Source organism: Geotrypetes seraphini, chromosome 1 (genome assembly GCF_902459505.1).
Source record: "Geotrypetes seraphini chromosome 1, aGeoSer1.1, whole genome shotgun sequence".
Classification (NCBI taxonomy): Eukaryota; Metazoa; Chordata; class Amphibia; order Gymnophiona; family Dermophiidae; genus Geotrypetes; species Geotrypetes seraphini.
The window spans coordinates 483,910,228-483,927,719 of NC_047084.1; the positions used below are offsets into that span (position 1 = coordinate 483,910,228).

A 17,492-nucleotide genomic window follows, 5' to 3' on the forward strand; every position below is an offset into this window, starting at 1 on the left:
CAAGTAGTAGTAGTAGTAGCAGCAGCAGCAGCAATGGGTGACTTTCTCCTCTGTCAGCTCAGATCTGAGTGTTCATTTTAACTGCATGGGTCTCTGTATAGGCCCATAGTTCAAATAAACATTCAGGTGTGGGCCAGCAGAAGTGGCCTGTTCCACAGCCACTGGTAGAGTTTTGTACACAACTGGAAATCATAACCTGAGGTTTATTTACTGTTTATTTTAAAAACTTCTGATTTGCAACTTACAATTAGGGATCAAACAACATTTTTAAAAATATTCTCTTAATCTCAGGAAAGAATGAAGAATTTGTTTGATAATTTAGAGGGGTTTCTAGCGGCATTTGTTTTGGCTACTTTTGGGGCTACTTCGAGCACAAGTTGGGCTACTATTTTGGCATGAGTTTGGTTGGAAATTTTTTTTGCCATCTAGCAACTCTGTGAGTCAATGCTTTCCAAGATTGGTGGCTCTGGGTATCCCAAATAAAACGGAAGACATGTTGTAATCTTTCCTATAAAACCAAGCGCATGTCAAGGATGACAAAGTTAAGCCTCAAACCTCTCGCAATTAGTCCAGAAGAGAAAGGAGAGCTGGACGGAAAAGAGGAAAGGGGAGGAGGAAGATAAGAGAAATCCAATCCAGCCCTCGGCTTCTCTAGTAACAAGAAGCAGCCCTGTTGCTGCAGCTTCTTTTCGCGAGATTTTAGCTTGGCGCCGTGACCCCCATGTGAGAGCAGTTCCTAGTAAACACTCCCTGTAGCTCAGATATGGCTTCCCAGGTTTGAACAGACAGAGCAAACGAGAGAAAAAAAGAGAGCAGCCAGTAGATTGTTACAGTAATTTTTTACAAATTATTTAAAAACGCGGGTTTTTTTAACAGATGCATGGTGGATTTCTTTATTTTTGGAAGTCGGATAAGAAGAAGACGGATTTGTTACGTTCTGGATTTGTGTAAGCAGTTGGGCGATTTTTTTTTTTTTTAATAAACACAAATACGTAAGAAATATCATAAGGGCAAAACCAACAACAAAAACCAATTGAAAACGAGACGCGCGTACGATGTGGATCCAGGTCCGCACCATTGACGGCACGGAGACCCGGACCATAGATGATCTATCCAGGCTGACCAAGATCGAAGGGCTGAGGGCCAAGATCCAGGAGAGCTTCAACGTAAGCCCGGACCGCCAGCGGCTCTTTTACCGGGGAAAACAGGTAAATGCAAAGATTACACGTCCGGCGCTTAAAGGCACCGGCCGCCTGGCCCCCCCCTACTGCGGCCTCACTGTCTCGGAAAGGAAGAGCCGAGCTCGATCCAGGAGAGAGCAAAGCGACGAGGCCAGGTTGCTCGGACGCGGCTTGCAATGCTTTTACTAATCCGTAGGGTTTATTCACCACCCTTCGATTCCAAGCCTAATGCGATGGTGTTGGAAGGGGGGATGGCCAAAAAAACCAGATCCTCTGCATCTTTGCGAGGTGTTTAGATTCCTGGATGGAGGCATTGTCAGTTTGAGGGGGAGGGGGGAGGAGGGAGCGGTACGGAGTAACAGCCTTTTTGCCTCTTGGGCTGATAAAATAGAAATAAAAGCTCTCGGGCGTTTGGTCTGGGACTACAGTAATCTCTTGCCCTCTGCCGGAACGGGTAGACGAGTCGGGCAGAAGAGCTGTGTTGTTAAAGAGACAACAAAAGAATGTGTGCCCGTAGGAGCTGCTTCTCGGGGCAGAGCTTCCAAAAGTGTCCCCCCCTCCCCCGCCTTTATTCTTTTCTCGCGGTTGACGCGTTTGTTTTTTTCCTTTTTGGAGGAGGGGGGAGGGAGAAGAGCTTCCCTTCTGCTGGGCGCCGGAGCAAGGCCTGTGCGAAGGATTAACGCGAGGAAAGTGGCGGCAAACGACCGGGGTGGGTGGGTGGGAGAGGGAGCCCCTCGAGGATAAGGTTACTGTAAATAGAAACGCACTACTCTTGTGTGGGAATCCCCGCCTCCGCCACCCCCTCGTCGATGTGGCCCCGGGCTGTGTAGGCCAAAGAGCTGCTCGGCGCCCTTGTGCGTGGGCAGAGTCACCAGAGCGGCGCTTTCCACTCGCCCAGTAGGAGGGAGCTCGTGCCCTCCTAACCCGGCATCTCGATAGACGCTTCCAGTGCCAGTTGTTTATGAGGCCTCGTTGAGAAAAAGCACATGGATCTTTTAGCCAGAGCACACAGCAGCTCCTGCTCCTAGCATCCTAGAACTCCCCACTAATATATATATCCGTGGCGGTTGGGTGGGTGGGTGGATGACTGAATAACTTGTGTCCACGCAGCGTAAAAAAATAGGAGGCGGGTGGGTAAACGGAAAGTTAAACAATGGCGGCGGCGAGGCTTTGGTGGGCGTGGGTGGCTCGCTAGTTTTCTGTGACGAGTATCGCATGTGGATTTTCTGTTAGTAGGGAGGGGGGAGAAAGGTATTCAACCCTGACTTTCTAGATTTCACCCCCCCCCCCAGTCTTTGGACAGAATTTTCATTAACAGGAGAGAGATGGAGGAGGAGATACTTGAATTTCGGCATTTTTCATTTGGTTTTCAACTTTTAGCTGGGTGGGTAGTGGCAATAGAGCATTATAGTGTCCATTTGTCTTCTCTCTTTCCCTTGACATGTATGAAAACTGCTGTCCTTGGTGACTATGGTGAAGACTTGGACCTGTATATAATACAGTATATCCCTAACAGATTTTTCCAGAGCTTGGAGTTGAGTTCATGTTAGATGCAGCCTGTTTTTCTTAAGAGCAAAATGGACAACCCTTTTATATACGTAGCCCCTAGTATACATAGTCAAAAACTATTCTTTGTTAGAGGCCAAGCGCCGCCCAGTAGCCAGTAAAGTTGGGAGTTACATAGAAACATAGAAATAGACGGCAAATAAGGGCCACGGCCCATCTAGTCTGCCCACCCCAATGACCCTCCCCTACATTTCTCTGTGAATAGATCCCACGTGTCTATCCCATTTGGCCTTAAATTCAGGCACGCTGCTGGCCTCAATAACCTGAAGTGGAAGACTATTCCAGCGATCAACCACCCTTTCAGTGAAAAAGAATTTCCTGGTGTCCCCGTGCAGTTTCCCGCCCCTGATTTTCCACGGATGCCCCCTTGTTGCCGTGGGACCCTTGAAAAAGAAGATATCTTCTTCCACATCGATGCAGCCCATGAGATACTTGAATGTCTCGATCATGTCACCCCTCTCTCTGCGTTCCTCGAGTGAGTACAGCTGCAACTTATCCAGCCGTTCCTCGTACGGGAGATCCTTGAGTCCCGAGACCATCCGGTTGGCCATTCTCTGGACCAACTCCAGTCTCAGCACATCCTTACGGTAATGCGGCCTCCAGTTGTGAAAGGAATAAGGGCTAGATTCACTAAGCCCACCGATCAAGTCCCAACCACTTAGCGACCCCTTTGCGACCAAATTTTCCTCCGATCTGATTCACTAACCTCTGTCCCGATCATCCTCTGATCTGCGCGTGCAAATGAAGGGGAACGGCATTCAAATGTAGGCGGCAATGATTCACTAAAAAAATGAGGGACACCGACTGGGCTGACCAATCAAAAAATAAGCGACTGCTGAGGACCAGTTGCTCAGGTTCTTTCCGACTGCCCTGCCTTCTGCTTCCCTGCTCTACCCTGCTTCTTTGCCTCGATCCTGCTTCTCTGCTCTTCCCCGATCTGCTCTTTGCCCCGACTCTTCTGCAAGTAAAGCAGTATAGTTCCTCCTGACTCAAAAAAAAAAAGAAAAGTTTCAAGCGCAGTGAGCATGCGCAGACCATCTACAGGCAAAGTAGATGGTCTACGCATGCATTGGGATCGCTGGAGAGCAATTTGGATGGTTAGTTGAGGATGCGATTCCAAATGCCCTCATTTGGATGAGGGCACTTTGTGAATCAGCCCCCTGGCTATAGATCGCTCACAGATTGGATCCGATCCATAGCCTTAATGAATCTAGCCCTAAATGTTGTGCCTCCTTTCTTGGCTATCTACTGTTATCTACTTTTTTTGTACACATAGGAAATGCAGGTTGCATAGGGAGAGGTATGGCCAGTAGGAAAAAGGAGGTATTGATGGCTCTGTATAAGACTCTGGTGAGACCTCATTTAGAATATTGTGTACAATTCTGGAGGCCACATCTTCAAAAAGATATAAAAAGGATGGAGTCGGTTCAGAGGAAGGCTATTAAAATGGTGTGTGGTCTTTGTGATAAGGCGTATGGGGACAGACTTAAAGATCTCAATCTGTATACTTTGGAGGAGAGAGGGGAGATATGATAGAGACGTTTAATAATTACATAATATAAATGTACATGAGTCGAGTCTCTTTCATTTGAAAGGAAATCTTTAATGCAAGGGCACAGGATGAAGTTACGAGGTGATAGACTCCATCGTAATCTGAGGAAATACTTTTTTACAGAAAGGGTGGTAGATGCGTGGAACAGTCTCCTGGAAGAAGTGGTAGAAACAGAGAATGTCTGAATTCAAGAGGGCCTGGGTTAGACACGTGGGATCTCTCGGAGAGAGAAAGAAATAATGGTTACTGTGGATGGGCAGACTAGATTGGCCATTTGGCCTTCTTTATCTGCTGTCATGTTTCTATATCAAGACTACGACTTATAAACATACCTGCCATATTCTTCTAATAGTGGTATATACTAGTGCTGCCCGATTCAGGAAAAAATATTTTGATTCGATTCAGCCTATTGAATCGATTTTTCGATTCGATTTTACTGCCCAATTGGGTATTTTTTTCAGACATCCTGGTGGGTTTATTTTATAGCCTTTTCACCCTCTTTGCCCTCTCCTACCCACACTGGCACTGTGGTGTAAACAAAAAGACTTTTCCTTTTTCTGCTAAATCCTAGCTCACATTTGTGGTTCAAATCTGACATATTGTAATTACAAAACAGAAAATAAAATTATTTTTTCTACCTTTTGTTGTCTGGTCATTATTGAAATCATGTTGGTCCCAGGCTTTGGTTGTCTTCTGATAACTCACTTGCCAGGGTCTCCTGCCTTTTGTTGTTTACTTCTTTCAACCATGCTAACCATCCATCTTCCATCTCTGTCTTACCCTTCCCTCCCCCGGAGATCTGACATCTTTCCTTTTTTCATCTCTATCCCCTCCATCCCCAGATTCCACCATCTCTCCTTTTCTCAACTACCCTTTCATCCAGAATCTCTCCCTCCTTCCCCACCACCCCAGGGTCCACCAGCTCTCCCTTTCTCTTCCTAACTACCCTTCTATCCAGTATCTCTTATCCCCCACCCCCCTCTCCACAATCATCCCTTGTGTCCAACTTCTCTCCCTTTCTGTTCCTTTCCTCCCCCTAAATCCCAATTGATCACCATCTTCCAGTCAGATCCTTCATCATTTTAATAGGAAGCATGAGATCCAGATTTTTACCCAGTACTCTGCTCTTTGTTCCCATCCTGTTCTCACTAGTTTTTCTTGCTGTCTCTTTTTTACATTTCCCTATTACCCCCAACCAAACTCCAGCAGTTTCTCTGTCTAGCTCCAGTCCCCATAGGTCAATCTCTCTCCCTCCAGTCTGGCCCACTCATCTATGCCCGCTCACATAGTCCCAGAACTCTATTCTCCCATCCCCCGTAGGATCCTTTACCTTGCTCGCTGCAACTTTCAGTCTTGGGGTCATGCGGGCAGCGCGAGTGAAACAAGCACGATGCCTTCAGCGGCCCCGGAAGCCTATCACTCAGCTATAGTCTCCTGTCCCTACATAGGCGAGAAATTCTTCCAAAGATGCACAACATGGGAAGGCTTTCATCCATTCTGACCCATGACAGTTTGTCGGTGGAACACTGATTCTCTCCATTAGCTGCTGTTCTGCCCTACCCGAACCTGTTCCTCGCTGTGACACAGCACCCAAATTCCGACTTCCACAGCGCATAAACCATGCCGGGAGAACCAAACCCCACTTTAACACTCGAAAGGCAGCCTTCCCTATGGTCAGTACGCTGTAACAAGCTTCCAGGGTTCGCAAAGGCTGCGTGTTTGTAACGCTGCTCGTGGCCCTGATCGGTGAACACATTACAGTGCTGTTGGGGAGCTAGCAGGGGGAATAAGTACTGGTCCTGCGGAGGGGTGGGGGGGTGGGGTGGAATGGAGCTACCGGACAGTGTGCGCGGGGTCCTTGCATTGAAGACAACTGGCATAGCCTCATGCACTTCCTGAATGACCCCACCGAATTGCACGAGGCCAATTTTTTAAAAAATGAATCTGTGTTGGGTGGGATGGGAGGGGGAAGATATATTTTTATTATTTGGTAATTACTAGTGCTGTTTCATTGAACCAATTGTTGTAATTTTTTATATGAACTTTGTACGTTTTAAAATGAATAAAGATTTATACATAAAAAACAACAATGAATTGATTCACCCAAAGTGAATCGATTTGAATCGCGAATTGGGCAGCATATATGCTGTCCATACAAAAGTAAGTGCTTGCAAGACCACATACCATTTCACTGACTGTTGGAAGGGACTTACTATATTTGAATTATTGTAGTTTGCCTTGAATTTGCTTCATTAACGTGAAATAGAAATATAGAATTATTATTATTGTTGGTGGTTTGGCACATCATCTCTAACTTTCAAAATTAAAAGCATTTTACCAAATCTCAGCTATGCCTTCTTTTTAGATTGTCTTCTTAATCTATGTAGCTCAAACTGTGTGTGACTCATGAATTCTGCTCCCAAATTTGTGTGTTCGCTTAGTTTTTGTTGTATTTCCTGTCTTTTGTTTTTAATCCTGGCGTTTTTCTTGAGGTCCTTTGTTCTTTGAGTTATGGCACTGTGAGCTTTTATTCACAACTTCTTGTTTCTTCCCTCCCTGTTCTGTATGTACTGTATGCCCTATCCAATAGGCCTTGACAAATTTCTTTTGAAACAACGAGTCTGCTTAAAACTTAGGAGCCTAGTGGCTCTCTTGCTAGTTTCTTCACTGATGTTTGGAGGGAAGGGCATTGCCTCCAAGGTCTGCTATAGATCTGATTTATAAAGATGTTTTCCCTTTCTCTGTCTCTTTGAAAGATAATTTAATAATGTGCTGCTAGTGTACTGTCTTGGCAGAAACCAATAGTTCCCTCCCTAGCATTCAGCCAGCAACTCCCTAGTTCAGTGGTTCCCAATCGGGTTTTCAGGCTAGCCCTAATGAATATGCATGGAGCAGATTTGCATGCCTCTCACTTCCATTATATGCAAATCTCTGTCATGCATATTCATTAGGGCTAGCATGAAAACCCGATTGGCCTGGTGGTCCTCCAGGACAGGGTTGGGAACTACTGCCCTAGTTGTTATGTATGCTGCTTTTGACTCTTGATTTCACCTGTCAATGTAGTCTGGGTCCTACCAATTTGTAGCTCCTTCTATCCTTACCAAGCCCCCCTTTATGCCCCCCTCTCCACATTTGCTCTCCTGCTCATATTCCCCTCCACTTTCTTCTCTTCTCTCCAAACCCTTGCAGTCTCAATCCTGTTCTCCCCCATCTTATTAACCAGCTAGTGAACTTAATGCAATACAAGCTAGCCATCCATTCCCATTTTCATTTCAATGTTTGCTAATGCTGCTGTAACGAAATAAAATCTTTTTTTTCTGTACCACCTGACTGGTTCTCAGTAATTTTGAGCTCTGTGCAGTGTTCTCCCCAGAAATTCTGACGTCGGAGAGGACGTTCTGGGCCAGCCAATCGCTGCCTGGCTGGCCCAGAACGTCCTCTCCGACTTCAGAATTGACGTCGGAAAGACTTCCTGTCGGCTTTAGCAGCTGCAGCATGGCGGTAAGAGCAGGGGAAAAGGAAGGAGCCTTTTTTTTTTTTTTTTTTAGTGGCAGGGAGGCAGCAGGCTGGCTTTGGCTAGGGAGGGAGGGACAGAGGTATACAAGCAGGTTTCAGGGGTGGGGGTGGGACAAAGTGTGGAAGGCAGTGAGAGGGACATAGGAAGGAGGCACTAGGGGCAATAAAGACATGGGAAGGATGCACTGGGGCACTAAAGACAGGAAGGGGCACTAAGGATATGGGAAAGAGGCACTGGGGGTACTAAAGACAGGAAGGGGCACTAAGGACATGGGAAGGAGGCACTGGGGGCACTAAAGACGGGAAGGGGTACTAAGGACATGGGAAGGAGGCACTGGGGGCACTAAAGACGGGAAGGGGCACTAAGGACATGGGAAGGAGGCACTGGGGGCACTAAAGACGGGAAGGGGCACTAAGGACATGGGAAGGAGGCACTGGGGGCACTAAAGACAGGAAGGGGCACTAAGGACATGGGAAGGAGGCACTGGGGGCACTAAAGACAGGAAGGGACACTAAGGACATGGGAAGGAGGCACTGGGGGCACTAAAGACAGGAAGGGGCACTAAGGTCATGGGAAGGAAGCACTGGGGGCACTAAAGACATGGGAAGGAGGCACCGGGGGCACTAAGGACATAGGAAGAAAGAGGGAGGGAATAGAAAGGGACAATTCTTGGGCCTGAGTGCAGAAAGAAAGAATAACACGGGGAAAGGATACACAGACAGAAGGAAACGCAACCAGAGACTCATGAAATCAATCACCAGACAGCAAAGGTAGGAAAAATGATTTTATTTTCAATTTAGTGATCAAAATGTGTCAGTTTTGAGAATTTATATCTGCTGTCTATATTTTGCACTATATTTGTCTATTTTTCTATAGTTACTGAGGTGACTGAGCTTGCGGAGATGGGGCGGAAACGGGGTTTTAAAATTTTAGTCCTAGTAGTTTGCCGGTCCACAAAATAATTCTTTTATTTCTGCCGGTCCACGGGTGTAAAAAGGTTGAAAAACACTGATGTAGAGTATGCCGGCTTTCTTTTTCGCCCAGCCGCACGCACGGCTGCTCGAGTTGTTCAATCTTCTCCTTTCTTGCAACTTCCTGTTTCCGGTTGCGTCAGAGGAGAATATTGAACAAATGAGCAGCCGCGTGTGCGGCTGGGCTAAAAAGAAGGCCGGCATACTCTACATCTAAAGTGAGGTGGAGGGAGGGAGATGGCGGAATGCTGCAATCGATCGGGTGTCTGCTGTTTTTGTATCACTGCCTGCCTGCGCTTACGTTCCAGATCCTCCTGCATTTTTAGTGTGCACAATTGACCTGATTTGAGCTATAGGTGAACATGGGGGACACGTCATTGCAAGGGAGGACAAGTCAATTAATTTATTTTATGTTCTGTTTTTACTACAGGGCAGAGGCACTGAAACATATTCTTAGTGCAGTAGTAGTAGTGGCAGGACTCTCTTCTGTCTTCATGGTGTTTCGCAGTACTGAGGCTTATATGGATGCTGCGGGGGCGGTGAATGGGATGGCAGTGGCGGTGACGGGGCGGTGAAGGGAATGGCGGTGACGGGGCGGTGCAGAGGGTGGTGGGCCGGGGATGGTGCAGTGACGGGGACAGATTTTTTCCCCGTGTCATTCTCTTGTTACAAACAGTATGCCTAGAGCGGGGGTCGGCAACCTGCGGCTCCAGAGCCGCATGCGGCTCTTTTCCACCTTTGCTGCGGCTCCGGTAGTGTGTCACGCAGGCATGCAGTTACAAGTCCGGCATCGCGGCGGGAAATAGCCATGCTGAGCAGTGAGCTCAGCACATACACAGATGAAAGCCTTGCTTGCTGATTGGTCCGGCGGCCCCGCCCCGCCGTGCCGCCGGACCAATCAGCAAGCAAGGCTTTCATCTGTGTAGTGCTGAGCTCACTGCTCAGCATGGCTATTTCCCGCCGCGACGGACTTGTAAGTTGCATGCCTGAAAAAGAAATCATCCTGGCCGGGGTCGGTGTCATGCTCCGGAGATCTACAGCCTTCCTATCTCCCTCTCCCTTCTACCTGCTTCCGGCCACATCCCCTGCTCCGCGGCTCTCTTCGGCAACTCAGCAGCAGCGATCGACACAAGCTTCTGACGTCGGGGCCTACCCTCTGCGAGTCCCGCTTGTTTCAACTTCCTTTTTCCACAAAGGCGGGACTCGTAGAGGGAAGGCCTCGATGTCGGTAGCTTGTCTTGATCACCGCTGCTGACAAGTTGCTGAAGAGAGCCGCGGAGCAGGGGGGTGTTGCCAGGTGCAGGTAGAAGGGAGAGGGCCAGATGCAGGACTCGTGGGTGAGGGAGGAGAAGAGAGAGAGAAAGAGAGAGGGGAGGGAAACAAAAGGAAATCTTTCATACTGGGCTGGGCCGGAGTGGAGGGAGGGTGGAAAGATTCTAGCTACAGGGTGCAGTAACAAAGGAAAAGGGGGGGAAAGCTGAAAATGGAGATAGTGACACAAAGAAGAGAAAGGGTAAGCAGGACCTACTGAATAAGGATAGAGATACAGAGGGGACATGAAGAGGAGGTGAAATAGAGACATAGAAGTAATGCTGAAAAAGTGTGTGGGGGGAGATAAAGACATTGAAAGGGCAAATGGTGAACATGGCATAAAGATAAGGACAGAGACAAATGAAGATTCTGAAAAAGTGGTGAGATAGGGATATAGGTGAGATGGACACAAAGAAGGGTGATGCTGGAAAATAGGTGGAATGGTAATTCTGACAGACACAGAAGGGAAATGCTGGATCAAGGAGAGATGGGGCTCAGGCTGGATGGAATGAGGAGAAATGCCTTGTTGGCCCGGAACTTCCTCTCCTACGTCAGAATTGACGTCAGGGAGCGGAATGCTGGTCAGCGCAACACTTCTGCAGGGAAAGCTTGGGACGGTGGTGGCTTGGGGGCTGTTCCCCGATTGCGGTGGCAGCAAACCGAGTGGCTTGGGGGACGGCACGGAGACAGAAAGAAGGGGGAACAGGGAGACAGAAAGAAAAAGTTGGGGGAGAGAATAAGGTCTGGAGGAGAGGAAACATACAGGAGGCTGAAAGAAAGGAAGAAAGATTGGATGCACAGTCAGAAGAAGAAAGTGCAACCAGAGACTCATGAAATCACCAAATAGCAAAGGTAGGAAAAATGATTTTATTTTCAATTTAGTGATCCTGTATATAGCATTAAGATAAGAAACAATATATGCAGTGTTAGATTTGTTTTATAATGGTTTTGCGGCTCCAAGTTTTTTTTTTCTTTTCGAAAACGGGTCCAAGTGGCTCTTTATGTCTTAAAGGTTGCAGACCCCTGGCCTAGAGTATATAGACCTAAACAGGGCAAAAGTAAACGTATGGGAAATGAACAGCTGATAATACAGAGTGTAGCTTGAAAACATAAGCCGATAGTAGCTCAAAGACAAGCCGACCGAGTAGATGAAAAGTGAACCTGGGAAAGATCTAAATTATTGTACAAATGAGCTTCTATTAAAACCAAAGAATAAAACCACAGCACTCGGGAAAGTAAAAAAGGGAGAGTAAAATGGACTTACCAAAAAGGTCTCTGCACTGATGAGATAAACTCATACGCAGAATAAATGTGAACATGCGACAATGGGGCTATGATATTTGAAGAACAATATTATATAAATATACGTTGTAAATAGTTAAAGTAGGGGTTCATTCACACCAAAAGTAACAAAAACAGGACAGTTGACAAAATCATAAATAAACGGAGAAAAATAAACCTCAATTGTATCTCGGTCTGAGGGCCATTTTGAGAGAAACAGGCCTCCCGGTATACAGCTGACAGCGTGGAGATAACCTGGTGCAAACGAATCCCCTGAAGTAGCCTGCTTTCAGGCGAAATAGAAGATCTTTTCTATCGGGACGAAGATGTTTCTTCAGATGAGTGTTTAACTCTCTTATACACGCTACTATGCATGTTTTATAGCCACGCTACTAGACCCTGTTTTGAATTTATCTACAGCTGTAGCTGATTGCCACACATATAGTTAGTTTGGGGCTGTTTCACCTATTTATAGAAAATTATAGGACGTTGAAATTCAAATCCTTTGAGAATTTTTTGAAAACTATTCTTTTAAAGAGATGTTGAAGTATGAAAGTAACTTATAACTGTACGGAGTTTTTTTATAAACCCGTGATGAGGTGGTGAGCTTTGGGTACTTGTGTAGTCCCGGCGACCCACAATTGAGGTTTATTTTTCTCCGTTTATTTATGATTTTGTCAACTGTCCTGTTTTTGTTACTTTTGGTGTGAATGAACCCCTACTTTAACTATTTACAACGTATATTTATATAATATTGTTCTTCACAGAATACGATTGTACCTTTACTATATTTGCTATGATATTTGATCCTTTGAAAGAGGTACTAAAAAAGTGTCAGCAGTGGATTGAATGCACACTGATAGTAGAGGGGCATTGGGCTGTTAAAAAAATGCTGCTTTAATAAATAAATGAAAATACTGGTGAAAAACTAAATAAAAACCCAAAACCATGATAAAATGCCGAACCTGACTGCAAGTGGTAGTGAAAGTAGCATAAGGCACCTGTAGTACTGTTAGTGCCAGAGCTGCTTAGAATAAAGAACTGTTCTGTACAAGAGGAGAAAAAAGAAAGAATGAGGTGATAAGATGTAAAGTGCTGGCCCCTCACTGCACCACTTGATAAAACTAAGGAGCGATGTTCTAGAGCAGGGGTGCCCACACTTTTTGGGCTTGTGAGCTACTTTTAAAATGACCAAGTCAAAATGATCTACCAACAATAAAATTTTAAAAAAACCCACAAAGCACACTGTATGCAGAGAAAATGTTAATAATCATTCCTATTCCGGGGTTTTCTCAAAGAGGTCAAAGCAGATGACTCTTTGCATTGTCACTTCACTAACAACCATACAAAAATAGACAAATATACCACCTCCCTTTTTACTAAACCACGATAGCAGTTTTTAGCGCAGGGAGCTGCACTGAATGCCCGGCGCTGCTCTTGACGCTCATAGGCTCCCTGCGCTAAAAACCGCTATTGCAGTTTAGTAAAAGGGGACCATAGTGTAAAATATAGACAGCAGATATAAATTCAGACACATTTTGATCAGTAAATTAAAAATAAAATCATTTTTCCTATCTTATTGTCTGGTGATTTCATGAGTCTCTGGTTGCACTTTCTTCTTCTGACTGTGCATCCAATCTTTTTTCCCTTCTTTCAGTCTGTATGCTTCCTCTCCTCCTGACCTCATTCCCCTCCCCACAACTTTTTCTTCCTCTCTTCCTGCCCTTTCTTTCTCTCTTCATGCCCATTTTTCTTTTTTTCTGTTTCTCTTCCTGCCCTCTTACTTTCTTTCTCCTTGCCCTCCCCTAAGCCACTGCCAATGTCACTGCCATCAGGGAACAGGCCCCAAAGCCGCTGGCCCCGCCCCCCCAAGCTCTCCCTACTTCGGACCGACCAGCATTCCTCTCCCCGATGTCAATTCTGCCGTCGGAGAAGAAGGCTGATTGGCCCAAGATCACAATTGATTGGGGGAAATGCTGCCGGGTCCTGCCTTCGTGGAAACTGAAAGTAGGCAGGACCCGGCAGCAAGAAGAGCAAATGGAAATCTTCACTGACATGTCTCCCGCCTTAGCCCGTAGCGAACTTATGCTTCGGGGCTCTAACATGTGCGTGCCGGCTTCCCTTCTCTCTCCCCCCCCCCCCCCCCCCGGACATAACTTCTGGTTTCGGAGGGAAGAGAAGGGAAACCGGCACACACACTTTAGAGCCCCGGAGCATAAGTTTGCTACGGGCTAAGGTGAAATCTTCAAGCCGGCTTTATTTTTTTTTTATGTTGAGCAGTGGTGGCAGCAGAATTTAGCTGGGCGGTCATCTAAATTACCCGGGCAGACTGCCCGGCTGAAAGGCCCTAGGGAGAACACTGATTAGCATCTCGTCAAACAGTATCCTGCTTATAAAAAGTATATTCTTCACGTAAAGTGAAAGGTTTTCAGCAGCTGGTGGCTGATGTTTTGCAGTTGAGAAAGTATCTAGTATGTTCTGCCTATGATACTTTTGAGCTTACCTCCAGGGCCTCTTCCATGTCAGTGGCCAAGAGGAGGTTGGCTTGGCTAAAGGTCTCTGACATGGACGTCAATCATCAGGACTGTCTTGTCAATGTTCCTTGCTTGGGTGATGAGCTCTTTAGGGACTCAGCAGACACTGCCACCCAAAAGCTCTAAGCCTATGAAACTCGTTGGGACATGTTGGTCAAACCAAAAAAGAAACCAGCCTCATTGAGACCTTTTAAGCCTGCCTCCTCTCATCAAAAGAGATTCTCTGCTAAAGCCTCTGTTCCACCATGTCCTCAATAGCGGAAACAGAAATAGCAGCAATGCCCTGCTAAACCTCAGCCTGCTGCTTCAACCAAATCAACACAGTCCATTTGACTGCTACTAGAGAGCATAGCTTTAATTTCCATTTCTGATCCTCTCCCTCAGCCAATAGGGGGACGCTTTCAACTGTACATCGTTGAGAACTCATCACCTTAGACCTTTGGGTCTTGAAAATCATTCGGGAAGGTAACTTTCTCCATTTCTCCACCCTTCCCCCAGATCATCCTCCAAGAGAGTCTGCTTTTAACCCTTGACAGTCCTCTCTTCTTCTCAAGGAGGTTCAATCGAAGAAGTTTCTCTGGACCAGCAACATTTGGGGTTCTCCCGGTATTTTCTGGTTCCCAAAAAGACAGGAAGGGAGGCGGGTCTGCGACTAATCCTGTATCTCCAAGCTCTGAACAAATTTCTAGTCAAATAAAAATTTAGAATGTTATCTCTAGCCACTCTATATACTCTCTTAGCTCACAATGATTGGCTGGCTATGCTCTCTAGATCTCAAGGAAACCTACACTCATATTCTTATTTCCATTCAGCAGGCTTCCAGAAAGTAACTCAGGTTACCTAGCAACAGCAGCAGATGAATCCAGAGACCAATGGGATAGCACACATCTACCAGCAGGCGGAGATAGAGAAACTGATTAACAGGTGGTCCCATTGGCTGGCACTCCTCCTGTCTCTCCAGTATTCTCTATCTCCCAGCAGGAAATGGTCGCTATTCAACTAGCTCCTGGATTCTGGCTGTGACTGGATAGTTATTTTCTCCTGTTGAGGTTTCTCTTCAGTGAGACTACCATTCTGTTTCTCCTGTTGAGGTTTCTTTTCAGTGAGCTGGCAATGCTATTTCTCCTGTTGAGATTTTCTCTTCAGTGAGACAGGGGTGTCCGGCTGAATGGTGCCGGCTTTAGGGGTTACACCTGGGCCCCTCCAGGTCCCTGCCTCACCATCCCTCCATTGCTAGAGGGTCTGACTGGGTCTCAATTTTTTTTCTTCTTTCCCTTCTCTGTAAAAAAAAAAAAAAAAGAGAGACCACAGTTGCTACATTCTGCTCTGTTACTGCTGCTCAACCAGCTTTAACTGGCTTCAACCGGCCCTAACAACAAGCTTGTGAGTATGTCTCTGGTTTTTACTGTTGGTTGAACTTCAGGTTCTGTTTGGGAGTCTTAGTAATGTGGGTTCGGTCAACGTATGTTTAAGGAATGGATATTTTATTGAGGCTAAGTTTTATGACTAGAAATCCGTGGAGGGAGCCGGGACTTCCCGCCCTTTACATGCACGCGCTTGGTTTCCTTGTTGGTTACAGCGCGACAGTAGCGGTGCGATTTCATGCTCGCACTTGTTCTCATTGTTGGGTTTCAGTGCAGCAGTACTAGTCCTGTTTATTCTGAGGCTCTCTTTCATCGGTGTTTGTCATGGCCATGTGCAGCTGATTGTACAGGTGCCAGTTTATAGCAGCGCGCATGAGATGGGACATGTTTTTTCTTGCGCTGTGGGCTGTTCTGGTTATTCCCCGAGTCTGATTTTCTTTCTATGCAAGCCGCGGCAGGGTAAATTTTGCGGGGCTTGAATCCGACTATGTTTCGAGGAGCGTTAATGCAGCGGCCACGTGTCAGCGAGAATCAGGCGTACACTTGGGTCTCCGGCGATGGTGGGAAAGCTGCAGCATTCCGGTAATTTGTTTTCAGCTGACTTTGGTCAGGGTATGCCGGGGCTTCTCTCCTTTCCGGTTCAGACAAGTTGTATGTGTTTCACCAGCTTTGGGACAAGCTTGGGCAGCTTTATATGTCTATGTCTGTGTTCCTGCTGTACTCCCTTGAAGGAAGCTGCTTGTTTAATCGGACTCTGGGGTTAGCACTCATTGGGGTTTACCAGAGAGACTCTGACCTGTGCTAGGTCACCCAGTTTCGGTTTGTCTCTGGACTGGGGCGACATATGGCAACTCACGGCATGGTGAGATCAGCAGTAAGATAGTGCCCTGTATTTCACACATTGTCTCTCTTGGGGTCCCTGCAGATTGAGCCTTTGTCTGTTGGTAACTGTCCTTATTTGGGCCTCTGTGCTGAGCTGCATGTGTCTAGTAGTGGCACAGGATATATATGCCTAAAGGTAGTACAAACAGTTTCCAAGTTCGGGCTGTCTCTATGAGCATAATGACACTGCGCATCTTCCTGCGGCTAGGACTCTCTTTCTCTATTTCTGAGGGGGCCTGGACTTCAGATTTCCATGCTTATCATGCTGGTTTCTCCTGTTGCCATTTTCTCATGGCACATGCTAGATGGGCCCCCCGACCAGACAGGAAGGGCTGTACAGCTCCTTTTAACCAGGAGCCAGTTACCTATTTTATCAAACCCGCGGAGGATCACGCGCTATGTGGCTGTTAGCCTCATCCCTGAAGCTCTCATTAGCGATGTGAGCTTTCTCTGATACCTGTAAGGATGCTGTTGTTTTCCACGGGGCGGTAGATGCAGCATCTTGATTGAGTCTAGTACGTATTCACTTTAAAGGACATACGTATTTTGCTCATGTTGCATGGAGTTAGTACTGTTTTCATGGTTCCAGTATATTCCTCTTTACATTGTGAAACTTGATTTTTCCTAGGAGAATCTTCTTGCAGATCCTACAGTTCTCATCCTGCCATTCCTGACCTTCTGCACTTCATTCTGAGGGGATCTTGACTTCTTCCAATGACTCTTCAGGCTTTCTCATGAGGGAGAAGACGCTATAATGTCAGGTCAGGGGGCTGTGAAGATTTTTCAGGATGCTTGCAACTTTGCATCCTCCTCAGGTTTCCAGTTCGTTCTTGGAGTCTCTTTGTTTTGTGTTTCCCTTTTCAGTGTTACTGGTCCTCAGGGCAGTTCTTGTAGTTCTTCGGGAACTAAGGGACGTTGTTCCACTTACTACATGGTGCCCAAGATGGGGGCATTGGGCTGGCTGGATCCCATTCTGCTGAATTAGTTTCTCAGGGTTACACATTTCTGCAGAAAAACTGGGAGAATATTTACATTTTCCCTATGGACTCCGAATCAGCACTAGGTTTGCTTGCCTCTCTTTGAGCAGTGCTTTCTGTTTTGGCACATGCCATTTCACCTACCCAAGGCTTCAAGAACATTTTAGAAAATGTGGGCAGTGGTATCATTTTGGCGCTACCAGGTGATTCACCTAATTTCTTCTTGACTGACTGCTTGATTCGGACATCTTCCATTCGGGCCATTTGACCGACACGAAAAGGGTGGTTTCTTTTCCTCAGTTCTTTGGACGTGAATCTTCAAATTTGCACAGCGCTCTTTTCTCCTGTACTATTTA

The 17,492-nt window shown here is 46.4% G+C and overlaps 1 protein-coding gene across 5 annotated transcripts in view; it reads left to right on the forward strand.

Annotated features, from left to right (window-relative positions):
• The first annotated feature begins 535 nt into the window (after positions 1–535).
• Positions 536–17,492, forward strand: part of UHRF2 (ubiquitin like with PHD and ring finger domains 2) — a 296,656-nt gene continuing 279,699 nt past the window's right edge. For 2 of the 5 annotated variants that reach the window (XM_033925831.1, XM_033925842.1), the window contains exon 1: positions 536–1,208. In XM_033925831.1, coding sequence (XP_033781722.1) covers positions 1,056–1,208 — 153 coding nt within the window. In that variant the 5' untranslated portion in view covers positions 536–1,055. The remainder of the gene's footprint in view (positions 1,209–17,492) is intronic. The other 3 variants (XM_033925813.1, XM_033925824.1, XM_033925806.1) reach the window with 2 other exon arrangements.